The following is a 12,702-nucleotide window of genomic DNA, read 5'->3' as shown; positions in this document are numbered from 1 at the left end:
TGAGCAGTTTTGTTTCTCAGTAACACATGATAGATGCTCAATATACGTTTGCTCCACGATTTGTTAGTAAAGACTTTTGACTAGCCATAACTAGAATCCGTTTCTGTTTAGCATGTAAAACAATCACCTAGAAAAGATGGGATCACCCTTTGTCCACTGTTGTCAACATGGCTTCCTGCATTCTCCCTCCATTCACCATTTATTCGTCCAGGAAAGTATAGACTGGCACACGGAGTCAGGCCTGAGTGACGGTGGCCTGCTTCATTCACTCAGCCAACGTTACTGAGTATCTGCCATGTGCCAGACACGATGCAGGTTGCTAGAACTATCACCCATTCATGAGCCACTGTGTCAATTTGTGCTTTGTAGAAACCCCACTTGCAGAGCCAGACTCAGCAAAAGCATTCTAGAAGCTTATGGCTAAGAAACATGACTTTCACACATTTGCCTTTAGACCACTGGCTCCAAGAAGTGGGTGGTATAGCAAAAGTTAGTCATTAACTTACCTGTGAGAACAAGCAGAAACCCTGCAGAGGAGTTTATACTCAATGGGATTTAAGCTTGAGAAAAAACTAGCAGTAGAGTTTGCTGTGTGGACCATACTGTGGACAGGTGCCTTGAGGACGCTAAGGTAAGTTAGCTTTGTACGTTAGATGCTGGCTCCTTTCCTGCAGGAATTCACAGTCAGCAAGACAGGACAGGAAGCATCTTCACTACCACGTTGTCCAGTTGGGGAAGGGGGGTTTTCAGGCTGGGTGTTTGCTGAACAAAGCCTCTTAAAGAGTAGTTATAGAAAACAGAAGGGATTGTAGAAAGTGGTGGCTCTGTTGTTGGGGAACCCAGATTTAGACAGAGAATACTGAAAAATGCAGAAGAATAAATAGCAGAGATCACAGAAAAGGGGATGAAGGAGCAAGGAGAAAGGGCAAGTGCAGAGGCAGCGCTGAGACTACAGGGCAGTCGGCCTCGTTCCCCCAAGGCCCCATCTAAAACAGTGGTCCTCCCTCCCTCCCGTCCTCCCTCTCTCCCTCCCTCCCTCCCTTCCTTGCTTCCTTCTTTGCTTTATTCCTTCCTAAAATGCTGTGGAATGCTTACCATGTGCTAGTCGCTGGGAATACATTGGGGAACATAACAGACATAGACTTAGAGAACTTACAGTCTTAGATGTGAGACACACATTAAACAAATAAATATATAATTACGAATTGTTATAAATATTGTGGAGACAAAGAACAGGGTACAGAGAGAGAGAGAGAGAGAGAGAGAGAGAGAGAGAGAATGAATGAGAGGATGAGAGGATGAGAATGAATAACAGGGAGGGGATCTCATTTGGATGGGAAGGTGGGACTGACCCGAAGCCTGAAGGAGGTTGTCAGTTGAGAAGAATGTTCCAGGCAAAGGGAGCGGCAGATGTGTCCAGCACAGGTCTGCAGCTGGTGAGAGTAGCACGTGCTAAGGTGAGGGGTACTGGGCCTGGTGACTGAGGGGCCTGGTAGGCAACAACAGGGATATGGGGTTCTTTCTGAAGGGCATTGGAACACATTAAGGGTGTTTAAACAGGGGCCATGCATGGTCTGATTTACATTTGTAAGAGTCTGTGACCGTGCTGCACTGTTCAGCTGTGGGCCTTGAATTGCGAGAGTTCGGCAGCAGGCCCACCCGTCGGTGCCCTGCCGGGCAGCCTGTCCTGCCGGCCCGCCTATGAGCACCGTGAGCACCCATCCCTCCTTCCCTCCCACCCCTGGGCGCTCTCACTTGCCCGCTCACAGGGCTCCTGTTTGGCAGCAGCTCATGCTGTTTCCAGTCACCCTCTGGAGCTGACAAGGCCTCTGCCCTGTGGGGTCTGGGCTTTCATTTAAAAGCACTGATTTAATCACCATCCCTATCTGTAAGGCTGCTGGGGGAAGAAAATGATTTCAACAGCTGAGGAGATTCGAAGGCACCCTTAGCTCTCAGGTGACCCAGTACCTGTGACTGTCCATCATGAAAGACCAGAGGGCCTGGGAAATGCTGAATATGACCTTGCTTTGAATTGCCTCATGGCATTCCTGAAGCCTGGATAAAAGGTGCTTTGGGAGCTGTGGAGACCTTGATTCTCTCATCATTATAAGGGTGGTCTCTGGTGTCCCAGGTGCTCACGGGGTGTGATTAATCTGGTGTTCTACCAGTAGCCTTTGTTCACTGGCTTTACTTTCATTTCAGGGAAATATCGAGCAGCAGACGAAGAAAAAATTAGTCCAGCTCCTTACTTAACTTGTCACAGCTTCCCTCATGCCGTGGACCACATTCTGCAGCATCTACTGTGAACCATTATGTGAATCAGAAGCAACTTGAAACGCAGCTTTTCATTGTCTGGAAAGAATCCCTCAACAACGTAATGCCACTTAATGACAGACAGAGACCACTCAGCCCCGGTCACCATTTAACCCTCTATTATTGGGCAGTAAATAGAAAGAAAGGTATTGAATTGCAGCCAGACACCAAGCCTGGCTAATCCCTTTTTTTTTTTTTTTTTTCTCGTAAAAGAAGATGGGATCCAAAGAAAGGGAAAGCTGAGATTTTGTGCCATTCCTTTTAAAATATTCATCAGATTAGCGGTGCTGGGGAAGAGTCTACTGCAGGGACCCTGTTCTCTGCTGTCTCCTCGCTGGTAAATTGGAGGGGTTCAGACTCTGAATAAAGTTGAATGGTGTTTTGGGTTTTTTGTTTTTTTTTTTCCGGTACGCGGGCCTCTCACTGTTGTGGCCTCTCCCGTTGCGGAGCACAGGCTTCGGAAGCGCAGGCTCAGCGGCCATGGCTCACGGGCCCAGCTGCTCCGCGGCATGTGGGATCTTCCCGGACCGGGGCACGAACCCGTGTTCCCCGCATCGGCAGGTGGACTCTCAACCACTGTGCCACCGGGGAAGCCCGTTGAATGGTGTTTTTTAAGTTATAAAGTACTGCACCGAAGAGTGCATTAGGCTGTAGTTTTTCTTTGTTTGTTTTTGTTTTTGTTTTTTGCGGTACGCGGGCCTCTTACTGTTGTGGCCTCTTCCGTTGCGGAGCACAGGCTCCGGACTTGCAGGCTCAGCGGCCATGGCTCACGGGCGCAGCCGCTCCTTGGCATGTGGGATCTTCCCGGACTGGGGCACGAACTCGTGTCCCCTGCATCGGCAGGTGGACTCTCAACCACTGTGCCACCAGGGAAGCTCTAGGCTGTAGTTTTAATTTTGAGTTCAACTGTGAAATCCATCAGAAGTGCCAAGTGGGGTACAGGACAGAAGAAGCAAAATAAAGTGTCCTTTAGCCCAAGTGAAGGAATGAATTTGCTTTAACAGATGTTGAAAACTAGATTAGCTACTGTATTATTCCCAGCACAGGTGACTTCTTTTTCTCTTCGTTAGCCAGAGATGAGTAATTTAAATTTAGAACCTGGTTTTAATTTAAAATAATATTTCCATTAATAACCTATTCATTGCAGATACCTATTACACTGTGTAACAGTTGTTTTGGAAATTTTATGTAAAATTAAAACTATCAGTATTTTACAGATGTTTTAATTAGACATTGTTATTAACAGGAACAGTGCAGAAACTAAAATCAAACCTTTAATGTCTTATAGACCATGCATTTTTGAGGTTAGTGTCCACCCGGGTCCTATTAACTGTACATTTGCAAGATTTCATTATTTTTGCCTCTGACACTATGGGAGAAATCTTTTAGAAGCTGTTGGGACAGATTCAAGCTTTTATGTACTTGGTTACTACGGCTGTAAAATGAAATCTCGTCTTGCAGCATGGATTCTTCTCGTGTTAAACCCACCAAAATGAAGGGGACTAAATAGCTAATGATCTTCTTAGTGCATTTGCATACTGTGATGATCCTGGGCCTTTGCAATTGTTTTACTGGGCTCGTGGGCACTGGATTATTAGCCTATAATTGTCCATTATCATGGTGCTCACCTTATTGAAGCACACAGCAGTGTTAATGAGTTTTGGGTTTTGATGCTTGTTTAGAGATCAGCTTGGTCTTGGATGGGGGGGAGCAAAGCTAAATAAATGGCCGCTTCCCCTCCTTCTAGTCGTTTGGTGAACACTTTTCTTGTTTTTGCAGATGCCCCAACTTAGTCCTTATGATCCTAGAGTGCAGAAGACAGATGTGCTAGGGCACCACCCCAGATCAGAAGGAGGAGTGCAGTGACTGGGGGCACAGAGCAGGGAGCCTGGCCAGCACTTCCCTTCGGTGACCTTGGGCAACTCCCCTAGCCGTTCCTGCCTCCTCTGCCTTCTCTGTAAAGTGGAGATACCCATAGTGCCCACCATGTAGGCTTGTTGTGAGGGTTAAATGCACAACCCGTATATCAAGGACTTTAAATAGAATCGGACGAATGTTAAGTGTTGCCTGTTTGCGATGATGACACAGATGTAGCAGGAGTATCTGCATTTAACAATCTGGAAAGGTTGGTAGAATTCATCTCTACAGTCAGTTCAGTGGGGAAAGTCTTCCTGAGAATTTAAAAAAGAGAGACATTCTACTACATTTAAATTCCCTCAGGCCGGAGCCACACAGAAAAGCCCACCGTGCAGGCAAGAGGGGCTGCTGGGCGTGTTCACCAGTAGTCTGTTCCCGGGCACCTGGGTCACTGATTCCTTGGCCCAAGCGTTATCAGGGGTTTGCTAGCTGCTGTGCGCGAAGTGCCTTCTAGGAAATAAACATTTAAGAGAAGGATTTTGCCTGGAGGGCCCTTACTAGGTGAGGAGCTAAGGAGAATACCCAAGGCAATGGGTCTGTCTCCCTCCTCTGTGACGAGGTCCTGACCGCAGGGTGGAGCGAAGCGTTCCCTCCTTCGTGCCCTGGAGCAGTTGTCAGATTATACTTAGGTCTTCAAACGTCTCTTCTCCCCACCAGACAGGACTCTGTCTGTGCTACAACACAGATGGGCACTCAGGCCGTCACCAGACAACTCAAAATTAGCTGTAAATATTATAGGAATTGAATGCTGGAGGGTATAGCTGTCTGTAGGGAGGAGAAAATGTTTCATTTTAGACTTGCTGCCCATAGGGGAGGCCCGTTAGGCACTTAAATAATGGCTCTGATGCTCTGGAGACAGGTTAGAGCTAAATCCAAGCAGTAGACATCACTGATGGGTGAGTGGCAGGAGGGGGTAACCCAGCTGCGTGTAACGAGCCAGCCAAGAGAAACGGCCGCTCTACTTTCCTCCATTCTCGCGTGGCCCTCTAGGCCATTAAAATCTTAGTTGGCTATTTTATTTACTTAATAAACATTATATAGGACTTTCTAACTGACCTGTCCACAGTGTGAAGTTCGTGAGGATAAATAGAAATCTTGGTTTAGGTCGAGGTTACTGTAAACATTCCCAGCTCAGCTGGTTGGTTGGCTTGCCTTGGGCTTCATGGAGGAGATTGAATAACCGAAGTACGTAAAGGACTTCATTTTCCAGCCATTACATTTCAGGGGCTGTCTTGTGGTACTGACCCCAAGGATAGTGTTTGTGCCAGCTTTACTATAATCCTGTCCTGGCCCCAGAAAGCGGACCAAGTGACATCTTAGGACTTGAAAGGGCATTAGAGAATGCCCATTGTCAGGAGGCGGTTATTGGGCATCTGCTGTGAGCTGGGCGTGGAGGAGGGCAAAGGGCCAGTCTGGGGGGGAGACAAGGTTGTTGCACCCACTTCACACACGTCCAGAATCAGCTAGTTGTGCAGTGGCTCTGCCGACCCACCACTCTACCCCTGTCGGAGGGGATTGTAATGCCTGGAAAGGAGAAGGCGGCTGGCCCACCTCCCTAGTGACGGTTCCCTCAAACACCTGCGGTTGTGGGTATCAGAAACTGCCCTGGAGTGACGGTGTCATCACCTCACTCTTAACCCCGCACTGAAAAATTACAGGAGCAAGTCGGACAGGAAAGTCAAAACACACCTGCACTGATTATGTTCAGTTGGTTTTGGATCAGTGGTGGTTCATGTTGGATGAAACTGAAGTCCTTGGGCACCTATAATAAAGAATTTTTAAAACTGCACTAACCTACTGCAGTAAAACACTTGCCTTGGGCAGCAGAGTACTTTCGTCCTGTTAGCAGTTGTTTGCATAGAGCCATGTTTGCATTATTGAGTTTCTTTGACATAAGTCAAAAAAGCCTTTCCCGGGCTTCCCTGGTGGCGCAGTGGTTGAGAGTCCGCCTGCCGATGCAGGGGACACGGGTTCATGCCCCGGTCCGGGAGGATCCCACATGCCGCGGAGCGGCTGGGCCCGTGAGCCATGGCCGCTGAGCCTGCGCGTCCGGAGCCTGTGCTCCACAACGGGAGAGGCCACAACAGTGAGAGGCCCACGTACCGCCAAAAAAAAAAAAAAAAGGCCTTTCCCGGCGTTAATGCACAGGGCCTTTGCTGACTTTGTGTTACACCAGCCATCAAGACCTACTACCCAAAGCATGCTGCTGTCCTTGAGAGGCGAGGTGCCAGAGCACCAGAAATCGTTTATCATAATTCAAACCACATCTGTTAAAATGAAACAGATTTTGATATCTTTTTCCTGTGTTTAATGTCATACACATCTCAATGCCTGTTTGTTTCACTGGCTGATGTGCATGAGAAAACCAAATATTTATTTATTTTATTTAAATTATTTATGTATTTATCTTTGGCTGTGTTGGGTCTTCGTTGCTGTGCACGGGCTTTCTCTAGTTGAGGCGAGCGGGGGCTACTCTTCGTTCTGGTGCGCGGGCTTCTCATTGCGGTGGCTCCTCTTGTCGCAGAGCACGGGCTCTAGACGCACGGGCTTCAGTAGCTGTGGCGCACGGGCTCAGTAGTTGTGCTGCATGGGCTTAGCTGCTCCACGGCATGTGGGATCTTCCAGGACCAGGGCTTGAACCCGTGTCCCCTGCATTGGCAGGCAGATTCTTAACCACTGCACCACCAGGGAAGTCTCCCAAATATTTTTAAATGCCCCTGGGAGTAAATCACTGAGGAAGACAGCAGAAGGTAGCTCCAACTCCTAGATACGTATCTTCTAGTTGGGAAATTGAGCTATCTTCAGATAGTTCTGGCCTCTCCAGTTCACCACAGTCTCCCACCTCTTCCTTGTCTTCCTTTACCCATGTGTAATGATGTTCCAAGTTCCTATAGCATCTGAGTTATGACCTCTGCTTTAGAAGAAAATACCACATGTGGAATTAAGTTCAAATTTCCACAAACAACTAACGGGCCAATCTCCTATAAACTTAGATATACTATTAGTCTATTTTTTTTTTGCCGTACGTTGTGGCCTCTCCCGTTGCGGAGCACAGGCTCCGGACGCACAGGCTCAGCGGCCATGGTTCACGGGCCCAGCCACTCCGCGGCATGTGGGATCTTCCCGGACCGGGGCACGAACCCGTGTCCCCTGCATTGGCAGGCAGACTCTCAACCACTGCGCCACCAGGGAAGCCCCTTTAGTCTACTTTTAAAAAAATAACCAGACTCTAAACAGTAGATTAGTCGTGTATTAGTTGATCTCTCTCAAAGCCCCACTAAAAGAAGAGGAAAGGAATAAAGATGTTATAAACCAACAAGGACAACCCACAAGAGAACGGTAGAGGAGACAGCAGTGGATGGCAGGGTTCAGTAACTCGGGAGATGGAAAGAGGATGATGGAGTGTCGATAACTAAAATCAGCGCAAAGACAAAAACCAAGATTCATCCTGTAGGTCATCTCCTCAAAGACGCAAGGCTTGGAGACACTGGGTAGAGAGGTCGTGAGATGTGAGGCAAGCCTGAGAAGCAAGGAATTGGTTCAAAGCTGGGAAAGTGGCTGGAGCCCCAGAAACCCTCCCCACCCTGAGCAGCCAGATACACACCTTCAGCTAGGCAGGAGAGGGGGCGGTTTACGCTCTGGAGAAGTGGAACTATGAACGTTCCGGCCTTGGAGACACTGGACACGGCTGTGGGCCAGGCTGAGAGGCAGGGCTGAAAACGGGATTAGGTAAATCTCTGCTTGTTCTACAGCCATTGTCTGGTCCCCTTCCCCTAACAACCAGGACCAGAGAGCGTGGGAGTGGAGTTGAAAGTTAATCTGATATGTTTGGCCTTTTAGGAGACAATACTGATGGGTATCGGACAGATATGAAAATGTTGCCCAAAAAATTAAGACTAAATACTTAGAAAATAAAGCAAATGAAAAAAACGAGGCAGTTATTAATTCCAAGAAAGACAAAACTCAACAAGAAAGGAAATGTAATCCTAATCCACTAGTTGGCTCTTCAGTAAACAATGTACAGTGAACAATATCATAAAAATATTGATTATTGAGTTAACCTAAAACTGTAGTACAACTGTTTGGGGATGACTAGGGAAAGACGTGTGTGGTAGGGATGGGGCAAAGGGATGAAAAGGCTATATTTCATTTCCTCCAAAGCAGGAAGTCATTAGATAATGTATAAAACTGGTAAGAAGCCACCAAAATAAAGGCACGACCTAAAAACATATGTGCGTCATCATTTGTAGACAAATCTTTCCAAGGAATGAGGAGAGAAGGATGGACTGTGACTGAATGTAGCTGGAAGTGTTACAAAGATGAACTTGGAGATTCTTAAAAGGAATGGAGGGAGGATGTGGAGGGGGGTTTTGGAAGTGGAAGGTCACCGCTATGTGCTGGGAGGGATGGCCAAACCACACTTACCTGAACGGAACCAGGAACTCCGAGGCAGTGAGCTAAAAGGGCCCAACCCTATTGTCACAAAGCATGCTGTCCACGGGAGCCCTCCTCTGCCCCTCTGCCTGTTCATTCTTAGGTACACATACAGTGCACACACAACCTGCTTCCCAACCACAGCAAATTAGCTCTAATTGAGGTTCCATCCACTTGAGATTTGATGAAATCAGAAAGGGTGGCAAAGGCCATAAGCAAATGGACTAACAGCTATAAGAAACGTCAGCTGACAGCCTGACAAAGAAAGTAACCCAAAAGCACAGACGGCAGATGTTGGAAATTGAACAGCACAGCAGTCTAGGCCATTGAGCTTAGAGATCTCCATGTCTGCATATCAGCAGTGCTCACAGGGTACTACCTAGTGACCATGAAGAAGTTTCAGCTGAGCTTCTACTAAGATGAAATGTCTTTTTGTTTCTTTTACACTCATTCAATTTGACTACATTTGCCATAAAATGATATTTTAAGAGGCATTTGAGAATATTCTATTCAAAACAGTCAAAACCCCAAAGTGTTTTTGTTTAAAAGGGTGAAATACTTTGGACTATTTAGCCAAAATGTCCCTTTTCCTGGAAGTGTTTTCTTCTCTGGAGGAGTCTGCCTTGCAGGGATGAAGAAAACAAGGCAAGGGAGACAACAAAAGGTGACCATAGGAAAATTCTAAGCGGGGGGAGCGGTGGCATTACTTAGTGGAAGCCTTCAAAATTGACCAGGAGTTGAAAGTAGCTGCCTCAGGTTGTGGGTTTCTGAATGAGATGTTTCTAGCTGTTTCCAACCCCATAAGGAGATGTGGAGGAGCCTAAGAGCAGGGAAGACTGTTCTAGAAGCTCAGGTACCCCATCCTAAGTATTGGATCCAATGAGGAGCTGTGGCAATGGACAGAGAAGGGCAGAACACACAGGATGTGAGATGTGAAGATGTTATTAGGGGCCAGAACTCAAAACGCTGCAACTGGTAGGTAGTGATAGTGGGGTGCTTGTTACCACTGCTATTAGCTCATCTCCAGAGATGGGCCAGTGAGACTCCTGAGTGGGGCTAGTCTGGTAGGGGTTTGCTCTGCTGATAAAACTGCCTGGAGCCAGAATCAGGGAGAGCTGATGAGATTCAGAATATTGTCAAGAGAAGCAGACGCTGTTTCTCTTCCTTGCTCCCACCCTTATCCACCCTTGAACTGTCAGCTGTCAGATGGTCTGTCAAGCTTCGCTTCTGATTGGCTCCCCAACTTAGAACCACCCTCTGCATCCCAACACAACTTTCCTTACCACATCTTTTTCAAAATGAAAATGCCAGGGCTTCCCTGGTGGCGCAGTGGTTGAGAATCTGCCAGCTAATGCAGGGGACACGGGTTCGAGCCCTGGTCTGGGAGGATCCCACATGCCGCGGAGCAACTAGGCCCGTGAGCCACAACTACTGAGCCTGCACGTCTGGAGCCTGTGCTCTGCAACAAGAGAGGCCACGATAGTAAGAGGCCCGCGCACCGCGATGAAGAGTGGCCCCTGCTTGCCGCAACTGGAGAAAGCCCTCACACAGAAACGAAGACCCAACACAGCCAAAAATAAATAAATTAATTAAAAAAAAAAGAGGCCGCGATAGTGAGAGGCCCGCGCACCGCGATGAAGAGTGGCCCCCGCTTGCCATTACTAGAGAAAGCCCTCACACAGAAACGAAGACCCAACACAGCAAAAATAAATTAATTAATAAACTCCTACCCCCCAACATCTTCTTTAAAAAAAAAAAAAATGAAAATGCCAGTTCACAAATGAGGAACACTACAAGAAATTAGTCATCTAAATTTTATGGGATCTCATTGTGAGAAAAGTCTCTGTTGCGAGACCTCATAGCACACATACCTGTAATTGGAATCTTCAATATTTTGCTGACATCAACCATGAAAATATATATTTCCAAAATGGTACAGTTGTCCAAATTAATCCAGTCTTCAAGAGTAATCTTCTGTTTTCTATTCCAAGCATAATGTTCTTCTTCCACTTACACTAATTAACGAGGAGGCCTCTGTAGTTGTCTTTGTGGCCAGGTCAGGGTAAATGTGATTTCACACAGACTCGAACTCACTTTGCCAGGCTGAGTATCTCTGAGTCAGATTTTTTGCTGAAGGCTTGGTGTGGGCCAGCACATCCAAAAAGTCAGCAGTGGTCACTGTATCCAGCTGGATCCCGGGTAAACTGCTGCTCTCTAGATAAAAACACAAGAGGAACAGCACAACAATCTACCAAATGGTGATCAATGCTCTTGAAACACTAATAGACCTCTTTCAAGACAATGCACAATGCAGCATTCTTAATGGTTAATGCAGCAACAGGCAAGACTATAGAGGGCTGGGGAAAAAGTCTTTAATGTGCAACTCAGCCCCTGCAGCCCATACACAAAATGTGACTTAAATGTATCATTATAAAGTATTATTTAATATTTATATAGTGCCACAAATGGATCCAGCCCAACATAGTGTGCCGGGGAAATAAAAGCCCGAGCCCTAAGGAGTTTATCATCTGGGGGCAAAGTTGATCCGAAACAGAACAGCAGAGGAGAAAGCAGTTGGGTGCAGAAGAAGGATTTTTGACCAAAGAATGAGTGCCAGTGTAACAAGCCACAGAGAACAGGGGCAAGGTGCCACCTGCTGGTGAAAGCCCAATTTTTAAAAACAAACTTCTCTCCCAGAGCACTTTGGCTGTCATCCTCACCATACCTGACTGCTGATTTTCAAGGGCATTGAAGATCTTCCTCACAGGCCGCATGGCTGCTTCCCTGCAGGCTAGCTTGATGTCCGAGCCCGAGTAGCCCTCCATCTCCTGAAACAGCCGCAAACCCAGCCATTAGAGAGCAGGCAGAACGCTGGTGGTGGTTACATGCTTACAGGCAGGACAGGGTGTCAGAGCCCGTTTGGATTCTGTATCCGTCACCCATGGACGCTATATAAAGATTCCCAGATAAACAGTGTTTAGGGGGAGAGAGGCTGCTAACGTGTTTGGATAACCTAAGGGTTTGGGCCACAAACAACTTCCTAACACCATCCAAACGTAGGTGGTGAGACGCTGGTGACGACTGGCCCACCCAAGCCAGCCTAATGGGGCCCTTGTGCCCAAATTCAAGGATGGCAAAATTTGGTAGACACTTCTGTTCTTGTAAATAAGATTGTAACCTGCCTTTAAGGAACCTCAGAGAACATCACATTCAAGTGTCCTCTCAAGGAGGCAATGACACCAGTGGGCATGGGGGTAACATGCTTTTCCTTTTGTGAAAGACTTGCATTTAATCATTACAGCAATCCTCTGTGGCCTGTTACCCATTTTACAGATGAAGAAGCTGAGGCTCAGAGAGGAAGTGACTTCCTTGATGGCACACAGTTAATAAGTGGTAGGGCCAGAATCTGACCGTAGGTCCTCTGAGTCTAAACCCTATTCCACTTTATCACATCTCTCTCTGCTTGAATGTTTCCGAGGGACAAAGAGCTCGGTCTTTCAAGAAGGAGAGGCCCGTTGTGCTGTTGGGGCAGCTTGGATCTTTTCTAAGTGACTCGAGGCTCCGAACAGCTGAGAAGACGGTCATGGAGTGGCCCCTCAACCTAGGCGCCTCCCCAGGCAGCTCACCCGGCTCAGCAGGCTGTACTCCAGCTCCGCGCGCAGCTCCAGGGCACTGTTCCTGCTCACGGGCGGCAGCCAGTGGTGGATCATGGCCTGCCTGGCCTCCTGGCTCGGGAGGTCCACCAGAATCCTCTTCTCCAGGCGCCGCAACATGGCACAGTCTAGCTCCCTGAGTCACGTCCAAAACACAGGAACTGGTTGGGGCAGTAACTCACTTCTTAAGCAACAACTATATTTGAAGAACAAATTTACCAGGAACCAATCCTGCATCTTAATTGTTACTCTACATCTATGTCTGAGTGGGTAGGACCATTACTTCATGTTGTTTGGGAGAAACAAATGGTTTAAAAGAAGAAAAACAGAAAGGAGAGAGAGGGAGGGAGGGAGGGAGGGAGGAAGGAAGGAAGAAAAAGAGAAA

General features: G+C 47.4%; 2 protein-coding genes across 9 annotated transcripts in view; one reads left to right on the top strand and one right to left on the bottom strand.

Annotated features, from left to right (window-relative positions):
- The window catches only part of HDHD2 (haloacid dehalogenase like hydrolase domain containing 2), a 42,598-nt gene extending 35,355 nt beyond the window's left edge, over positions 1-7,243 (top strand). For all 4 annotated transcript variants that reach the window (XM_081253457.1, XM_081253459.1, XM_081253458.1 and 1 more), the window contains exon 7: positions 2,203-7,243. In XM_081253457.1, coding sequence (XP_081109583.1) covers positions 2,203-2,306 — 104 coding nt within the window. In that variant the 3' untranslated portion in view covers positions 2,307-7,243. The remainder of the gene's footprint in view (positions 1-2,202) is intronic.
- Positions 7,244-10,121: 2,878 nt separating this feature from the next.
- KATNAL2 (katanin catalytic subunit A1 like 2) overlaps positions 10,122-12,702 on the bottom strand; it is an 88,177-nt gene continuing 85,596 nt past the window's right edge. For 4 of the 5 annotated variants that reach the window (XM_081252550.1, XM_081252553.1, XM_081252551.1 and 1 more), the window contains 3 exons: positions 12,291-12,453; positions 11,390-11,492; positions 10,122-10,878 (listed from right to left, as the gene is read on the bottom strand). In XM_081252550.1, coding sequence (XP_081108676.1) covers positions 10,739-10,878; positions 11,390-11,492; positions 12,291-12,453 — 406 coding nt within the window. In that variant the 3' untranslated portion in view covers positions 10,122-10,738. The remainder of the gene's footprint in view (positions 10,879-11,389; positions 11,493-12,290; positions 12,454-12,702) is intronic. The other variant, XR_014017331.1, reaches the window with a different exon arrangement.

The sequence above is a fragment of the Mesoplodon bidens genome (assembly GCF_964165515.1).
Source record: "Mesoplodon bidens genome assembly, chromosome: 13".
NCBI classification, from domain to species: domain Eukaryota; kingdom Metazoa; phylum Chordata; class Mammalia; order Artiodactyla; family Ziphiidae; genus Mesoplodon; species Mesoplodon bidens.
Note: the sequence above shows the minus strand (reverse complement) of the source record. Positions and strands in the feature narration are given on the sequence as shown.